The sequence below is a fragment of the Microplitis demolitor genome, chromosome 6, assembly GCF_026212275.2.
Source record: "Microplitis demolitor isolate Queensland-Clemson2020A chromosome 6, iyMicDemo2.1a, whole genome shotgun sequence".
Taxonomy (NCBI): Eukaryota; Metazoa; Arthropoda; class Insecta; order Hymenoptera; family Braconidae; genus Microplitis; species Microplitis demolitor.
In genome coordinates, this window is record NC_068550.1 from 19,480,275 (window position 1) to 19,500,450 (window position 20,176).

General features: G+C 33.6%; 1 protein-coding gene across 1 annotated transcript in view; it reads left to right on the forward strand.

Moving 5' to 3' along the window:
* The window catches only part of LOC103575352 (diacylglycerol kinase 1), a 58,802-nt gene that overhangs the window by 19,066 nt on the left and 19,560 nt on the right, over positions 1-20,176 (forward strand). The window contains exons 2-4 of the mRNA XM_014441915.2: positions 6,567-6,698; positions 8,587-8,672; positions 18,550-18,684. Of these exons, the coding sequence (XP_014297401.2) occupies positions 6,635-6,698; positions 8,587-8,672; positions 18,550-18,684 (285 nt within the window). The 5' untranslated portion in view covers positions 6,567-6,634. The remainder of the gene's footprint in view (positions 1-6,566; positions 6,699-8,586; positions 8,673-18,549; positions 18,685-20,176) is intronic.

Here is a 20,176-nt window from a genome sequence, read left to right on the forward strand (position 1 = left end):
TTATTTTTGTCGGCCTCGATGATAATTATATAAAATTTTATTAAGTTTCTTCAAATTTTTTGATTTTCTGTTGTGATGTGAAATTAAAAAAAACTTATATAAAACTTTGGGAAACACTGAATAATTTCACAAAATTATATGAAATTCAACCGATTGAAAAACTGGGTACTTTCAATTTTTGAATACCATGAAAAAAAAAATTATTTTTTTTTAAACACCCTAATGATAGTATAGAATTATATATGGATATATATATATATATAAGATTATATATAATTATATATGATTCTAAATGAAAAAAATTTCTCGAAATAGTATTATATATAATCATATATAATATATATGGAGCTACATATGACTTTCTCTGTTTGAATATTGTATTATGTATGATCATATATAATCATATATAATTATATATAATTCTATATGATCATATATAGTTATATATAATTATGTATGATTATATACAAACATTTTTTCTCGGGTACAATTATATATGGATATGTATATAAGATTATATATAATTATATATGATTCTAAATGAAAAAAATTTCTCGAAATAGTATTATATATAATCATATATAATATATATGGAGCTACATATGACTTTCTCCGTTTAAATATTGTATTATGTATGATCATATATAATCATATATAATTATATATAATTCTATATGGATATATATACAAGATTATATATAATTATATATGATCATATATAGTTATATATAATTATGTATGATTATATATAAATATTTTTTCTCGGGAAGTAGCGGCCAGGCAAAAGATCGTGTTAGCAGCCGTAATAAGTAGCAGCCACGCAAAAAATTGCTGGCCGCTACTTATTACGGCTGCTACTTCAGCTTCATTTTAACCTAAAACACCGTAATTCGTTTAAATATCGTAAATTACAGTAATTACTGTAATTTGGGTCCGCCATGGTTCGCACCATTTAAATAACTAAAATACTTAAATCAATTTTTTTTCCTTGAAAACATGCATTTTTTTCTTTCAGTGTAGAGAAAATAATCAATAATGCTTTAGAAAATATATTGTGGTTTGTTTTATTTCGATTGGCAGTAATTGTACTACAGATAATCTTTACTTCAAATACGCATTCGTAACAATATGTGAAGAAGAGTCAATATCATCAATATAAGTATCAGTTATTATTAGTCGCTTCAGTAACGTAATACGGGCTATCATAAATTGAGTCCACCGTATTGTGACTAAATGATGTTTATACTAATGTATTTTATAGAATACTTTTCTTATATATTTTACTTAATTAATTATTGAATGAAATAGAATGAATGATTGAACGTTGGTAGTTCCATTTCGTATATAATATAAGTAAAAAAAAGTCCTATTTCTTAAGGTAATCTTATAAGATAGTTTCATACAATGTGATTTCCAACAGCATTCAAGTACGTGTTTGAAAAAATTGTGATTGAAGTACCAATTACAAATCTTTTCCGAAATTGGTATTTTAGTCGTTTCACATTCTACTTAATGTAGCTATATAAATATGTATTGTAAATGATTATAATTCGCCAAGTTGACATCGTTGAAGTACCGATAGTCCTTTAGGAGGAGCTCAAACGCAATCCTACAAATAACGAATCGTATATGCCCGTAAATAGAGCATATATGGTCGTATTTGAGTATACATACATTTTAAACGATTCCATACCTGACTTTATATAATAACATATGGACATATATAATCATGTGTTCATATATAATATGTAAAAGGCACTGTCTATAAATTGAAAAATTTCCAAAAAATGTCTATTTAATCCTGATGGATGTTGAAAATAAAAATTAATTTTTTTTTTAAAAAATGATGATTGGGTCTTGCAGGGGATTTATTCATTTTTAGCGCCACCCTCAAATTTATGGTGCAGTTATTGGTACCCGAAATATTAAAGATCAAAGCGAAAAGGATCATTTTTTGTTTGAAGGCCGATATCTCTGCGACAAATCGTCATATGAGGTTAAAAAAAAAAATGCTAAATTGAGGTTGAATAAATTTGCTAAATGGACTATGCTTTGGTTCAGTTGGAAAAATTTTTCCACGGTCCGTGGGCTCTTCGGAGGAAAAAAAATCGGTCTATCGGTTGACCCTGCGGGCTAGCCCCAAAACTTCCCGCAGTTTTAGAGCTCCTTGAGCTCGAAAATATTGTTGTATGCTATTATTTTAGGAAAAAACCGTTTTTAGCATTTCTTTCTCCCACAAAATCTTACGAATGAATCAACCGATTGAGATAATTGAGGCGGCAATTGACGCGTTTTATTGAGTTCTAGACCTGATTAAATTTTAGAATTGATCGAATGAGTCGCTTCAAAGATAATCGAAGAAAACCGTTTTACACCATTTCTTTCTCGATCGATTTCTCTTGAACGAATAAACCTATTGAGATGGTTGAGGAGGCAATCGACGCGTTTTAATTCAATTCTTGTGCTGTATTAGATTTTGGAATTGATCGATCGAGCCACTTCTGAAAAATTTGAAAAAAACCGAAAAAGAAATTTTTGTTTTTTGTTTTTCTTCCATATCTTAGAGTCTATTTGATCGATCGATTTGAAATTTTCAGAAAAGTTGACGGCCAACATACTCTTTCGATTGCCACCTCAAACATGTTAATCGGTCAGTTCATTAAAAAGATATTAAAAGTTTACATCCATACACACACACACATGCATACAGAAACTCGAACATCTTTTTGAAAATAGTCAGAATAGCTTCCTAGGACTTCAAAACGTCGACATCTGATGAAAACTCAATTTTCGAAAATCGGGGTGAAACCAATAACTTCCCGAATTTTTGAGAATTAATAATTTTCTTAGCGAGAAGTTAAAAAATTTAGAAACTTTTCTTCTCGTGGTATTTTTTATGTTTGCGCGATAACCAGAGCTCTTAAAAAAATTTGATAAAAATGCACTGATACTAGAGATTTTAAGCTATAAAATGTTTTTTTGTAAAATCTCGATACGGTTATTTTTCACAAAGTTACAGGCTTCCAAACATCACTAAAAAATTTATAAAATTTTTCTGTTCCTTTAATTTTTTGCGTTAGTGTATAATCATATATATAGTAATTCCAACAGCTTATATACTCATATATGGTCTGATCAAGCCCCATACATTGCTATATAATGTATAGCATGATATAAAAATATATAGTACAATATTATGCATAATATATTCTTATACTTTCTTACATAACATATGGCATTAAAGGCGTTTAAATTTTGTTAATAATTCTGAGCTCAGAATCACAGTTATTGACATACAATAAGTTATGGAGAAGAAAAAATCACAAAACATATCTTTAGTGATAGATTTTCAATTTCATTATATAACAGGGCTATTGCTGTTACTCTGGTTGTCCTTAAATTACCTTTTAAGGGCGCCACTGGAAGGATTAAATGGTCTTCCAGAACCGGTTCTTAATGCTCAGGGTCGATGTAAAAATTAATTGTAAGAGGAGGAAGAGGAAGGATAATTTTATAAATAACTTAGATTTATTTATCACAATATTCATCTTTTTATTAATTCACAACTTTGTAATTAAAACTTTATAATTTCCATAAGCTTATAACTTTTGACCTTAAACCTTATACCTTATAGCTATTAGACCTAATACCTTATAACCTTTAGACCTTATAACTATTGACCTTTTTACCTTATAACAATTGACCTAATCAAATCCTACCAATTACCTTTGGCGACTTAATTTACTTAATCTACATAGCCACTACCTTGGCGTCACACTCTCACACACTCGGTTAAAATCGTTGCCAACTACCTTTGGACTTACAATTTAAAATCGGTTACCTCCCGAATTATTTATTAACTATTTTACACATTTTAAAATTTATTTCCTACACTCATACTGCACTCGAGTCCCCTGGACTTTTCTTCACACACACTGAATTTAAAATGGCTCTTCCCGCCACGCACTTGATTAATTAATTAATTTATGAGAAGTATTATGATTATGTGACGAGCACGGGACAAATATATAAAATAAATATAAATATTAAAAATAAGCATACGGTAGGTGCGAGAGAGAAGGCAAGCGAGTGACAAGCACGACCGAGCGTCCGACGGGAAGAGCGCGACCGAGCGGAGGAGATAGACGCAGAGTGGGGAATATGTTTGCGGTGGCGTCCGCTAGAGCGCGCATGATTTAAAAATATTTTCCAAGGGGGATAGTAGGCTCAGAAGTTTTATAAGCCGATCGAAGTGACAGATGCTGCAGACGAGTTCAGTACGAGCGGTGCGCACGAGCTGGACTATTCTCAGCAGAGGACGTTATCGAGGTAACTCTTCTGTATTATTTTTGCGCCGAAACGGTTAAATTATATTTATTGTAATGAGCATAACTCGTTCAATAAATATAACTAAGATTTGATCGGGGATAGTTGGATATTAACTCAGAGGCTCTCTGAATTAATATTGCCGAGATAGATTGATTTTTTGGCCAAGCCACTAGGCAGATTACACGTGGAATAAGGTTTTACCTGTTTCGTGTACTCTAGGGGAAGACACGACAGGTTCCTGAGGCGTAGCTTCTGGGCCGGTGTCTTTATAATTTGCAGTAGGGCTTCTCCCTACTGATAGAGGGTCCGGGGTACTAGCTGGATAGAACGTGGGGTGAAAAGAAGTCGAGTCTCCGCGGTCGCGACGCGAATCCCAGTTAGGAGTAAAATTAAGAATTCGCGGCTTGTCACACTTAAATAAGAATATTGTAACAATGTATCTTGGTGTATATTACAGTTCTCTTAAATTATAATTCTTTTAAGATAATTAATATTTGTACATATTAGTGAATAAAACGGTATTTCAAGTCAAACAAATAAATTTTAGTAATTATCTGAGTTACGAGATCCCCATCCTGACCCTGGGTTTCCGACGAGCTAAAGAGTAGGGGATACGATAACTAATCAACATCGTGAGGTTTTTTTAAAACCTTCCGTAACGTTACAATTATTAATTAATTAATTCCAATTAACTCCTTTCCAATAACTAACATTATTTCTTCAATATAATACTGATTCAATTTCACGAGAATTAACATTTTAAGTTTTAGTTAGTAAAGTCTCATTTCTAATCCTGACTCAACACTCAACTTTTCTGACTTTTACTTATAGAATTTTCCTTTATGCCGAGTATATTTTATAATAATTTTATTAACTAATTGTATTTATTATTAATTTATTTTAATTATTAATTTGGTCCGAGTAATTATTTTAATTAATATTTAATTTGGTTAATTTAATTATTTTAATTAATAATTTAATTTGTAACAACGCGGACTAAACTATGGAAAATTCTGGCTCATCGGCCTAGAATTTTCTACGACGCATATAATTCCGGCAATGGCCTGGAATTTTAAGACAACGCCCTGGACCCGGCAATTGGGACTGGACCCGGTTAGACAACCGTCTGGCTTAATTTTTATTACTAAATTAATTTTACGACTAATTAATTAAATATGGGCCTAGACGCGGATACCTCGACAAACGACTAAGTATTTGTAAATTAAATCAATATTCTGGCTTCGGCCTAAAATAATTAATTTAATTAATACCTGATTACTTTTTGATGCGGTTCTCTTTGTTTCACCGTCTCTCGTCAGATACTTTTCCGTCTCGTTCGTCGCGTTCTCCTGCTTTGTCTCGCGTCTTTCCTCCTGTTGTTTCTCGTCTTTCTTTTTATTTGGTGTTGGCTCCTTCACCTGCTTTTCCAAATAATTAATACAGTGATATCAAAGGTACCGGCTAACGGCCTGGTATCAATAATAGTTAGTACAATTATCGCTTGGTTTCACAAAAGAATCCAAGTCTAAAATTAATTAATTACCTGACTGATGAAGAGCGTCTTGGTTGTTCGGCGTCTTGTCCGGTTGTCTCGTCACTTTGTTCTCTCCACCTCTCTATTCGGACGTCCCGATGGTTAATGCCCGATTCTCGTTCCGGTCCCCGTTTATAATTGCTCGCTCACTCTTGACTATAGTTGTCCTTTTTTCTCTCCTACTTAACTCTAGGTGGGGTCGACGGTCGAGCAAGTGAAATTTCCATTTCCGGACGACTAGTCGCTACCTACCCGGAATACCCGGAGTGGTAATATCACATAACCGACAGCGCGCATAATAGATTTTATTTGAATTTACTTCAACGCGGTAAATACGAATTTACCCCGTTACAATTTTACTATTTCAAATTGGAATTATCCGTCAATTTTATATACCATATCTGAATTATATATAGGCATTATAGTTCGCATAATGCAGTAAGTAAAGCGTCAGTCTTTCGTGCGTAAAGGATCGATCCAAATTCCAGTAAAGCGTTTTCGGTTGTTATTAGATTTTATCATTTTTCTATACATCATTCAGAGCAAAAAGCAAAGAAAATTTTAGTGATACGGAGAATTGCTGCATGATCAACCTTTGCTTAAGCAGAAAATCATATGTTATTACATTTTTCAATCATTAAAAAATCTTTAACTTTTTGATCGTAAGAATAGGATTTGATAAAAATATATTTTTTTGTTACAGGTCATTAGTTTGATTAGATTCAATTACAACGTTCATTCCACTAAATCTTATACTTATTCAATGTAAGGATGTCCCTTCAGTGGGACAAATTATCACCAGCAGAATTCCAGCAGCTTCAAGACTTAGCAGCTTGTAAGTTTGAGATGTATGTCATTGAATGTGACATCTTTGGGTAACACTTTTCATTTTTCCCTCGAAAATTATGTCCATTGAATACTATACGTAAGCTTCAAATGCATACTTAACGGAAACAATAACTAAAATTTCCAAGCATACTTATAACAGTCTTATAGCAATCTGGCCCAAGCCTGGTCACCAGTATACTAGTTGTCTACATCTTTATATAACTGTCGATCTTGCTACATACACTGGTACATAATTTTAAATTGCAAGTCTTGAACAAGACAATAAAAAACGTTGTATTATGTTGTACTTCACGAATTGTGCAAGAATGTTGAAGATATCTCGCTTAAGACGCATTAACACAGTTACTCGAGCTAATCTTGCACCAGAAATTACTTGCATATACTAACGAATATCTTGCGCCAAATCTGCGCAAGTGTCATATTGTACTTTCTATCGTACTTCTGTCTTTGTCACTATGTTCCTTCAACTCGCATACGATGCAAGATCTTGAGGTTAAGCGACAGAAATATAAATGCGATATAGACATAGTGTAATACAGTCGAATTCCATTACGCCAGATTCTATTAACTCGGAACTTTCCCTCATTCTTGACCCCAACTACGAGTTACGTGGTCTTCCACCCGATCCATTACGTTTGTATGTGTCTATGTTTATTTATACATGCATCAGTCATGTAGATGTAAGGTGGGCCTATGTAGTTTACTATTCAAAGGACAAGGGACATTCTGTAAGTAGGAATTTCCCAGAAATTTTCGCTCTTCCATAGACTAATTGTCCAAGTTAACAGAATTCTACTGTAAGAAACTTCTTGAGCAGATCTGGCGCAAGATATAAATTAGTGTCTGCGAGCAATTTCTGGTACAAGACTCGCTCAAGATAAGCGTAACTAACGTTGCTAACATTTCTTGTAATAGAATAATAAGTATATAAAGACGTTGGCATCTGGGGGTCTTCCGCAAGATACTTTTATAAAAATAGTATACGATCATTGCAAAACTATCTTTAGTACATCACCTTAGGCTAATCCATGTAGTATCTATCAAGATTCTTGTGATGAATGTCTTGACCAGTAACTTAAGATGGAAATCGTCACTGTCTCTCATTCATTGCTATATCGCTGTAGCCCCGCTACCCAGACAGCATTTAAGTCGGAATAACTTCTTTACGACGTCTTTTTGAAGAAGTCCACAAGAAGTCTTATAATGATCCCTTACAGGTGTCATTTTTAAAAACTCTTAATTAAGAGTTCTTGAAGAATCCATAAATAAGACGTCAGTTTTGTGACGCCTAAATGTATTCTTTTTTAAACTTCTTTATGAAGTCAAAATTAGGAGCTTTTTAAGATGTCATGGTAAATTCATATTAAAGTCTTATTCACGAAGTCAGAAAAAAGAACTCTTTAAGAACTCTTCTTGAAGACGTCTTACTGAGTTCGCAAGATGGCTCATTCGACATCTTGAGAACTTCTTAAAGACTTCTTTAAGATGTTGATAAGACGTCCAAATTATAAATAGGAACTCATTCAGAACTTATCAAGATGTCATTTTGCTATCTGGGTACTGTTTCCTTTTTTAAATTAAGCCTTATTTTGGTAGTTAACTTAACAGACCAGGAAACTATAAAATCATATTTTTTAAAATGATCTATAAAAAAAAAAAAATTTGTTAAACACTCTATAAGTCGGAGTAAAAATAATAACTTCTCGCATTGTTCGAAAATTCATCATTATGATAGCGAGAAGTTAAAGAAAAATGATTTATTATGCTGTAAGTATTGTGAATATAATATACAATACTTAAGGGTTTCCTATTTACTTGCTAGATTCCATTTACACACCACTTTTAAAATAAGTTATATTATTTTGAATTTTCAGATTCCACACGAAAACTTGAAGATGTCCTTACTGAATTTTGTGGTACAACAACTCTGGGTAGCGGATCTAAATATCATCCCGATGGGGTACGGTAATAAAAGAATTATTTCACATCGAATTTTTTAACTTTTTCTTTTAACCATTAAGTAAATTTCTTCATAATGCCTCAAATATCGTATTCGTTAGAACAAAATAAACCATTGGTAGTCTCAGGGACTGTTTGTGTGGCTTGTATTCAGTTTATAACGTTCTCTACTATTTTACGCGTCCCACGGCGGAGTGTGGTTGGCGCTCAATAGCCGTTATGACTCTCCGTTGGTCGAAAACTGAAAAAATAAAATAAACCCAGAAAACAAATGTCCTACCTGAAGATCCTGAATCTCCCTGGACTCGCTGCTCTGCTCAGGCTGGGTTAGAAAACCTAGTTGGGCGCCAGTTCGTGTGCCCCACGAACAAAATTAACTCAAAATTACACAACGGAGAAAAATGAAAATGAAAAATAAAATAAATAACAGGATAGCGATTTCAGATTTAGGAATAAGGATAGCAAAAAGGATAGCAGTAATTAAAATAATAAAATTAAATAATTACCGGGTTGATGACCATTTGCTTTAATTATCAATTAATTAGTAAATTAATCAGTCATATAGCGCATACTCACAGAAATAATCTTCGCAATAATAATAATAACTCACTTACAAAATAATATTAGTATGCGCATATAAAATCCAAATAATAATAATACTACATACACAATAAATGTATTGTAACAAAAAAAAAAAAACACGTCTTGAGTCAAATAAGTAGGACTGGTATTTAGACCTTGATCACTCTCGCGTGATTATTAAATAATACCTTGATGAAACAACTCAAATTAAATATAATAATAATTCACACTCAATATCCAGTTAAACAATAAGTAATAAATCAAATTATTAATATTTAATACGCAAACTAATAATAATTCATAATCAATATTCAAGTAAATAATAATTAATAATTCAATTTAGGAATAATGAATACGCTAAATAATAATAATTCGTAATCAATATTCCGTTAAATAATAATTAATAACTCAAATAATTAATATTTTATATACAAATTATTAATACTTCATAATCAATATTCAAGTAAATAATAATTAATAATTCAATTTAGGAATAATCAATACGCTAAATAATAATAATTCGTAAGCAATATTCCGTTAAATAATAATTAATAACTCGAATTATTATCACTCAATACGCAAATCATCAATACTTAATAACTCCAATTTATAATAATCAATACGCTAATAATAATAACTTATAACAAATAGGCAGTTTAACAATAATTAATATCTCAAATTATTAACACTCAATACGCAAATTATTATTACTTGATAACTCAAATTAATAGTCAGCGCTTTGTACTGTATATATATATATATATATATATATATATATATATATATATATCAGACGAGCGAAACTCCGTCGCATATGATTGTCGTCACGTGACAGAAATAATAATAATTATAAAATATTTTTCCTAAAATAAATATTCGCCGTCAAATAATAATAAATAGTTGCGAGTAACATTTAATCATCCACTGGACTCGATCACTGTTAATTTTATTATATGCTTGTGATAACTAGTGTAATAATGTTAGCAATAAATAATCGCCAAATTCATAATATTCCCACGCTTGCAAATGGCCACCAACGCGGGACAGCAGTTACACGCCAATGGATTACCAAAGGTACTTACAGTCGTCATTGGGTAATAACCGGCGAACAGGATTCATTGTTATTATGAACAACTACCAACAAAAATCTATTATTAATTGATTACACTAGAGATGCCGATTCAAATGGCAATTTTAATTAAATATTTCTGCGCTAACTCAACTAGCTTAACAACAGCACACTTTGCTCGTACAACAGATTATCCACGTCTGACCATGGCAGCACGTGAGTTTCATGCCGGCACCTCGACCGGCCATATTTTATATCTGCATCTCATTTTAACCCATTGGAGAACTATCTCTGTCGCATGTTACTTTCAAATAATACCAACGATAACGTACCCGATGTCAATTGTGTAACTTTGCCAATTCCCGACGTCAAATGCCCAATTACTCCTCATATTAATAATTAACAGTAAGTTAAATTGCCAAACCAATTAATGATTTATGCATGATAATTTTAAATTTCATTTATAATATAATAATAAATTTGTCGACGACAACTGTTGCGTCGCCGCGCATGCGCCGACCAACCACAATAACTACAAGCATATAAATAAAATGAATAATTATCTCCCAGCTTCATAAAATATACTTGCAACATCAACATGATCAGTAATTTTTGCTGACTTCAGCACAGTTTTCACCTAATAAATTAATTCAGTATAAGTAGTGTAATAATTAAAGTAAAATCTCATACATAAACAAAATAATCATAAAATTAATGAGTGTAGAGACGTGTGAGCAGCGAGTGCCGCCATCTGTTGTTCACCGACCTGATGTGAGACTGCAGCGATATTTAAATATCGTGACAAGTTTAACGACAGTATATTGCATAGTAACGTAAGGAAACCAAAAGATTTTTAACGAGGTTGAGGTTATGACATTGCATAGATTTTGAAAGTGCTTTCATCCCATGTTACGCGCTCTATTTTTCGCAATTACTTGCATTGAAACTAAGTCTTTGAATATCTAGAATCAGTAGAAATAAGTCGACTTAAGATAATGTGCGAAGGTGAAAATTCAACTTACTAAAAATAATGTATAGTTATTTTGTAACTTACAATAAAAACTCGTGACTCTAATTAGGTCAAAACTAGGGAAGACGAGCCGATATTTTTTGATTTGCTCTACCACATTAATCTAAAATTAGCTTGTTTTGACTGGCAGCAATTCCTTAGATGTTTGGTTTAACCTCTTGTCACACAGCGATAATTTAATTTTATGTGCATTTTTTTTGCATAAATTTTGTCGACAAATGCATAATGCCGGATTTAATATTACAATTGAAGGAGTTAGAAATATAGGAGCTTAATGCCTAATTCTTCCATTGTTTTATTATTATCCGATTTATTATTAAGTGAAAGAAGGGCATCAATCGTAACACCTGAAAATGTAACAATTGGAACACTCAGACCGGTCTGTGCAGGAGTGCGAACTAGATGTGCAATGTGTCTAACCTGGGCTTATATAGACGTATAGTAAATAATGTATTTACTGATTGTTATAGGCGTTTTAAATGAATATTCGATTATTTATAATGCAATTGATTCAAATGTATTAAAAACATTTGATATTATGAGTTTAGAAATATGAGACATGTATTCTATTTTGCCCGGATATATCCCGGACATATACTGTCTTCGTATGGGTTTCTGCACTTATTTCAGGTACACACGCGTCGCGGGGATGCCTCTACTTCTTCCCCAGATTTCTTAGTCGAAAACAAAATATAATCGAGTGATGATTAAGGGTGGGCGTTAAGCGGAGGTATGATCGAAAATCCTTATTTTGCGTAATATCTAACCACAGCCACCACGAGTCCATACTTCTGTCGGCCACACACTCCAGACACCTCAGGAAATAAATAGACTCTGGCCAAAGAGGGCTTGAAGAGGCCCCCGTGGTACCAGTTCCCTGTACTGGTGATCAGGTTGCTTCATGATAAATGGTGAGACACATCTCGTCAATACCCCAAAAAGGGTTTACTCCATTTATAATCACTTAGATTTCGGACATGCCATTAACACAACTTGTCTTAATCCATCACTAAGTGACTATCAGCCTTCGAGCTTGTTTGCACCCCGATTTTATAAAACTAATCAAGGTGGCGAGGAAATACTCATTGATAAGTTCGCAGAGACACCTGTTGGCTTCCTGCAACCACAGCTTTTAGACAATAAAAGTGAGATGACTAGTAGCGAAACCCACGGAAAAGGCGGTGCTCGCTGGTCTGGCGCCCATTATAGGGCGCTTAACCTCTTTCGCCTTGACAGAGAATAACAAAAATACTTCAATAGAAATTATATTTTCATTTTGTCTTAAAATCGCGACTATATTGTATTACAATTGTCCCTCGAGTGGCTCTTAACTGTGATTTGGCTTGAATAATCAGAGTTTGTCTCAGCTCGGGAAAGTACAAAACCTATCAGGGGCTGAACAAACGAATAATTGCTTGTTGGGAACCCAAAAGAAACAAGTGAAGGAAGCCCTTTACATAGAGTATGGAAAGAACTTGCACCCCACCACTAATTCTATGCAAGCATGTTAACCAGAGCTGGGAATCTGGTACTACGAGTGGCCCTTCTAAGCCCACTGTGACCAGAGTCTCTTTATTTCGTGAGATGGAAGCAGTGTTTGGCCCAAAAAAGGTTGGACTCGTCGTGGCTGTGGTTAGATACCACGCGCAATGATGAATTTTTTATAATTCCTCTGGTTAACGCCCACTCTTAGTCGATTGTCGTCTGGGTGGTAAATGGGGACACCCCGCAACGCGTGTATGCCCAAAAGGGTGAGGAAACGGTCTCCAGTCGGCGGAGGTGGACTTAGGTCCCGTTATATTAATTAATTGTATTACAATTGTAGCCCTCGCGTGCAGCCCTCTTGATCTCTGTCTTCAGCTAAATAAATTCATTTTTCAATAAATTAATATTAATTTTTTATTACTCAACTAAATCGGTGCTATAAAGAACACAACAGAGTAACTTTTTGACAGTTTTTGAATTTAAAATAATAAAAAACGAAAAAGTTATAATAAATAGAAACTTTTTTGTTCAATTGCAGCACCTCTCCCCTACCTCATTAATGTAATTTATTCCTGATATTATCAAAAATTCATATTGTTAACTTTTTTATCTATTACATCTGTTACTTTATTTCTTCTAGCACTCATTTGTATGCAAGAAAATTTACTATTTTATTTAAGATATCAGAAACTGTTCGCTTAGAGCATAGAACTAGCTACTTTATATTTTTATCCTCTGTCAGAAGAAGGCGTGTTGTGATTATAAGCGGGTTAATTAAAGCCACCCCTTGAAGCTATTCTCGGAAACCAAATTGTTGACATGAAATTTTTCTTTATGTGTAACTTTATCGTTTTTAAGGAATATTTGTTTAATTATAACCGTTGTATAAAGTCAATTTTCCGAATTTTCTAATTATCCAAGGCAGGAATCAGAATAATAGGCCTATAGTCCAGCACAATAGTAAGGTTAGGTACCTTATTGATACGTAGAATGATGGACTTTTTCTCGGGTTCAGCAAAAATTGATTCATGTAGTGATAGGCTAAATTCTTAGTAACATTGCTTGGAGTCTGAAGAGTATAGCACACCGGACAATTTTTAAAGTAGCTTTAGTGACTTCCGGATTGTCCAGCTTTGTAAAACATCAGCAAACTGGCTCTGGTGATGATCCGCAATTGACACAGTAGCAAATGCATGACATAGCTAACTATCATCCACAGTTAGTTTCCCAGTATTTAAAACCTGGAGAAGTCCCAGCTCACTTAGTTCGCACCACATAGCGCCATTATGCCAATGCGCTTCTGCACCGTACGCAGGCAACAATTTGAGTCCTTTAAGCCCCTAGATATCTATAGAGCATGCTATGGTAGTTGACAAGAACATTTTTCAACGAATCATAGTTGTCAATATGCACTAGGTAAGGATCAGAGGAGCACGCAACTACTTGACTGATAACGAGTTCAGCTGAGGTAATTGAAAACCAATCCAGGTTGGCAAGGAGAGCCAAATCATTAGGTTCCGTAAGTTTGTTAATCTTCCTGGTCTGTATGATATGCATTGAGGAAATAGTATGGTTGATTTCAAGGTGGTATGTATCACAAGATGTCTTCTACCAAGAAGTAGATCCGACTCATCTCATGAGGTGACATGGTCCATATTGTCGGCAATGATGAGGTCCAGCCATGTTTCAGAGTGTCTAGTAACATGAGTAACTCCATGGTCGACGAGTTTTTGAAAGTTTGCAATTACAAAACACTTTAGGAAGTCAGCATTGGATGTGTCACGCTATTGATCAGCATTAAAGTCCCCGAGAATCAGATTTTCACTGTTCCATTCATGGTCGATCCAAGGACAGAAGCAAGACATTCAAATGGCGTATGAGGTGGCTGATAGGGATGTTTTTGAAGTGTATAGGATTATGAAATCATAGAACAATGTCATGTCCATACGAATTGTGATAATTTCTAACTAAGTTGCAGCCCGGAAGACTAACAACTGAATCTGATATATGATTATCTAACCAAGTTTCAATTACTGCAATGATGTAATATAGTAAATTGGAGTCAAAGAAGAGCCGTATCTCATCTAAGTGCTTTTTGAGAGAGTTGGCATTCAGATGACAGACTCGAAGCAACACTGAGGTAGTATTTAGATTATAGATGCTAACGACTTTGATTGGTGGGCGACAATTCAGTTTAAATTACTTTTGGTGCATTCCTCATCTATTTTAGTTACATAACTTGCAGGAGTGACAACCTGTATCAGTGAGCTCATATTCTTTAATGAAGATAACTTTATACACAACAGCTTATTTGGAGCATCTGATGGCAAGAGTAGCGTGTCTCATGTTAGCAGAAGTCGCATTATTAGATCCTCCAGCTTCACTCATCGAAGCAGCTGAAGTATTTTGCTTAGATAAATGGCCCACATCGATTATATTACCAGGAACCAATTGGAACTTCAACACAGCAAGAACAGAGTTAACGAGACCTAATAACTGGGATTGATCACGGCTAAGACAATTAGCTGGGAAACCAGATAAAATTAACTCCACACAGTTAGTGCTAGTTTAATTAACCAATTTAATATAGTGGAAACTTAAAACATGCAAACCTTCTCAATAAGACAATTTATAGATAAATTGAGAAAAATATAGATAGCCCGAACTGGGAATCGAACCCAGACCATGTCGGTATCGCGCCGAGTGCTCTACCAGTTGAGCTATCCGGCACTATACTATATTCTGTTCAATTTCATCTATAACTTATTGAGCCACACCGTCCATCGTATGGTATTACACCAATTTAATATAGTGGAAACCTAAAACATGCAAACCTAGCATTGAGAATTTTTGGCACATTAACAGTATTGTAATAGAGGTGAGAAGTACTAGCTAATCAGCATGTTGAGTAGTCGCAGTATCGGCTCCATAACTTGCTGCTTCCAGTTTTTAGAGCTGTTCCATGGCATTAGCAACATTTTCTTTAATCATACTATTATTACACTACGTCTGTAGTTGCTGAGTGGTCGTATGTAAAGAGATATTTGCCAAAAACTTTTCAAGATCGGCTTCGATGTCAGGCAGAGAACCGTGCTTTATTTGAGAAAATCACTTCAACTTTGTGCTCAACACTCACAGACGGCTGCATATTACAGTCCGCTGAACTTGACTAGGTTTTTCTATGGTTTCCTGCACCATTATTATAAAATATTCTCGTAAGAAAATGTAGTTCAGTGAAAAAATAAGACGATCATAGAACGAAGAAAAGGCAGAAGAGACGGGGACAGCCGATAGTGATAACCATGCGGTTCATCGGCGGGATCTCACTCAAGGGATCTTCCGAAAGAGAATACCACTTGAGTGAGGGTTCGCGTGGTAGGGTATACGCTAGCATGCGGATCACTAGAAGACAAAGTTTAGATGAGATCACGTGATCTTTGTGTTTGAAAAAAGGAAGCTCCAGTAGTAGGAGGACCACATGAGTCAGCCCAATCTCGGGTTTAATGGGAGGTTACGACACCGTGCTAGGCCTCTGAGGCTGCATTGTGGGAATCACTCCTAAAAAACAAATCTGGGCGTCGGTTGGCCCTGCGGGCCAGCCCTAAAACTTCCCGCTGTTTTCGACCTCCCAGAGCTCGAAAACATAAGTGTAGATATATTTTCGAGCTCTTCGGGCTCGAAAATGCTATTACATGCAATTGTTTTTTTACGATCTTTCCAAACTTTAACAAGTTACCTATTATGCTGAAGTTTGAAAATTTAAGAATCGAAAATCAATAATGAAGCAGTTTTTAAAAATTAAATTCCTGACTATGTTCAATAAAATAAGTGTATTGAGGCAGAAATCAATGTCAGGGATCAAAATCAAAATTTAAATGAGTTTTGACTCATGTAAAAACCAATAGAATATGAAATATGCGAGAAAAATATTAAAAACTATGTTTTATCGATTTTATTGTTGATAATATGATTTAAACTAAAAACCAAGTTCGATGACCTTATATGATCAAAAGAAACCATAAAAAAGATGAGTTGGTATGATATCAGGCACATTTTAGTACGTTATATTGTGATTTATCCGGAAAAATAACATAAAATGTTATTTTTTTAACTTTTCAACGCCGATATCTTTTAAACTAATCAATCGATTTTGATAGTTGACGTGGCAATCGGCGCGTTTTATTGAATTCTAGAGCTGATTAAGATTTGAAATCGATCGCGTCAGTCGTTTCGAAAATATTTAGAAAAAACCGTTTTTCACCATTTCTTTCTCCCGCGATAACTATCGCACGAATTATCCGATTTTGATGTTTGAGGTGGCAATCGACGCGTTTTATTGAGTACTAGAGCTGATTAGATTTTGAAGTCGATCGTATAAGTCGTTTTTGAGAAATCAATAAAAAACTAAAAAAAATTTTTTTAGAAAAGTTGATGGCCAACAAGCTCTTCCGATTGCCACCTCAACTATCCAAATCGATTCATTAATTCAAAAGTTACAAAGAGTTTACATACATACACACACACACACACACACACACACACACACACACACACACACACACGCACACACACACATACACACACTCGGACATCATTCTGAAAATAGTCGGAATAGCTTCCTAGGACCTTAAAACGTCGACATCTGATGAAAACTCGATTTGCGAAAATCCGGGTGAAACCAATAAATTCCCGAATTTACGTATTTTGAGTTCTAGAACTGATCAGATTTTGGAATTGTTTGGGTAAGTAATTTCAAAGATATTCGCAAATAACTGTTTTTTAGCATTTCTTTCTCCCGCGATATCTCTCAAACAAATTAACTGATTGAGATCGCTAAGGTAGTAATCGACGCGTTTTATCAAATTCTAGAGCTGATTAGATTTTGAAATCGATCGTTCGAGTTGTTTCTGAGAAATTACTAAAAAACTAAAAAAAAAATGTATTTTTTTTTGTAATTCGTATATATTTTCGAGTCTAGTGGATCAAAGGATCTAAAATTTTCAGGAAAGTTGATGGCCAACAAGCTCTTTCGATTGCCGCCTCAATTATACAAATCGATTCATTAGTTAAAAAGTTAGAAAGAGTTTACATACACACACACACACACATACACACACACACACACACACACACACACACACACTCGGACATCATTCTGAAAATAGTCGGAATAGCTTCCTAGGACCTTAAAACGTCGACATCTGATGAAAACTCGATTTGCGAAAATCCGGGTGAAACCAATAAATTACCGAATTTTCGAAAATTTACAATTTTCTCAGCGGGAAGTTAAAAAATATGTCGAAGAATAGATATTAATAATCGTATTTAATCAAATTAATATAATTATGTTTCTATCACTTAAATTAATAAAAATATAGGTGAATAAGTTAATCGGAATATATATAAACGTCAATATTTTTTTCTTTCCTTTTTATTTTTGGCTGATTCTAAACTAGGAATCGCAGTATAATTTATGGTAAAATGTTTTATCTGTTCGATTTATCAGTTACTCTGAATAATTTACGAACTATTGCGATTAATACTTAAATTTCAGAACTTCATCCTGATAGGTTTATTTAAATTTTTAGAAATGTATTTAAATCAAAATTTTTAAAATACTGGGCTAATTATGTCTTCTCAGCATTGTTCACTTATATGCTGTTATTAAATTTAAAATTTACAAATATAACAGAAATTTTTATCTATGTTCAGGACATCGATTATGAAGGGTTCCGCAAGTTTTTGGATACATACCTTGAAGTTGCCGCACCCGATGATCTTTCCCGCCACCTTTTTTTATCATTTATCAAAAAAAATACAAGAAATGTTGACAGCAAAGCTTTTAAGGTAATTATTACATTCTTAGAACTTAATTTATAATTTTGCAAATAATTCGTTCTCAATGTAGTATATTGCATGATAAGGGATGAAACAAGATGATTTCAGGCGAGGACGAAGTAGACTGCCCGAGCTGACATCACTTGACGCCTAAGGTCGTGTTTTATCCCATTTCCGGAATGAAAATAGACATCTTATTGAAATGATTTCAAACCTCAATGAAATCGGTAAAAATCATTATAAAGTAAAAAGTTGAAGAAGAATCAGATTAAGACTTATTCTAGGCGCAATAGTTAATAATTTTAGTCAATTTAAAAATTTCAAATTGTCATTTTTCACCAATGATTCACTCAATTTCACTCTTTTGCAAACTGAATCAATCCTAGTGGATCCTGATTTCCGTTAAATCTACGGTAGATATATGGTAGTAATTTAAGGGTGACTTGCGGTAAAATCACCGGATGCCACGATGCCATTGTCAATATTTGCGGTATAACAGGACTAAGCTGTTGCTCTGGTCGTCCTTAAATTACCTTTTTAAGGGCGCCACTGGAAGGATTAAACGGTCTTTCAGAACCGGTTCTTAATATTCAGGGTCGGTGTAAATTTTAATTGTAAGAGAAGGAAGAGGAAGGATAATTTTGTAAATAACTTAGATTTATTTATTATAACAATATTCACTTTTAATTAATTTATAACCTTGTAAATTAAACCTTATAACTTTTCCATAAACCATATAATCTTTGACCTTTATACCTTATAACTTTTATACCTTATAACTATTATACCTTACAACTATTAGACCTTATAACTTTTTATAACTTTTGACCGTATAAAACTCACCAATTACCTTTGGTGACTTAAAACTAATTAGCCACTACTTTGGCATCGCACACACTCACGCACTCGATCAAAATCATTGCCAACTACCTTTGGACTTACAATTTAAAATCGGTTACCTCCCGAATTATTTATTAACTATACTATTAATTTTAAAATCATTTTCTACACACACACGCGCACTCGAGTCTCCTGGACTTTTACTCACACACACTGATTTTAAAATGGCCGTTCCCGCCACGCACTTAATAAATTAATTAATTAATTTTTGAAGAACAATTATTATTATTAATTAATTAATTTCAATATAACTCCTTCCAAAAAACTAAACATTAATCCTTCAATATAACACTGATCCAAAATTACTAGATTTAATATTTTAAGTTTAATCAGTAAAATCTCATCTCTGTTTTCTTGACTCGACACTCGCCTTACTCGACTTTTTACTTTATAAATTTTCTTTTTGTACTGAGTATCTTTTTATAATAATTTTATTAATGAAAACTAATTTTAATTAATTTATTAATTTGGTAAATTTAATTAATTTAATTAATATTTAATTTATAACAACGCGGACTAGAATATGAAAATTCTGGCTTGTGGCGTCCACCATCGGCCTAGAATTTTCTACGACGTATATAATTCCGGCGATGGCCTGGAA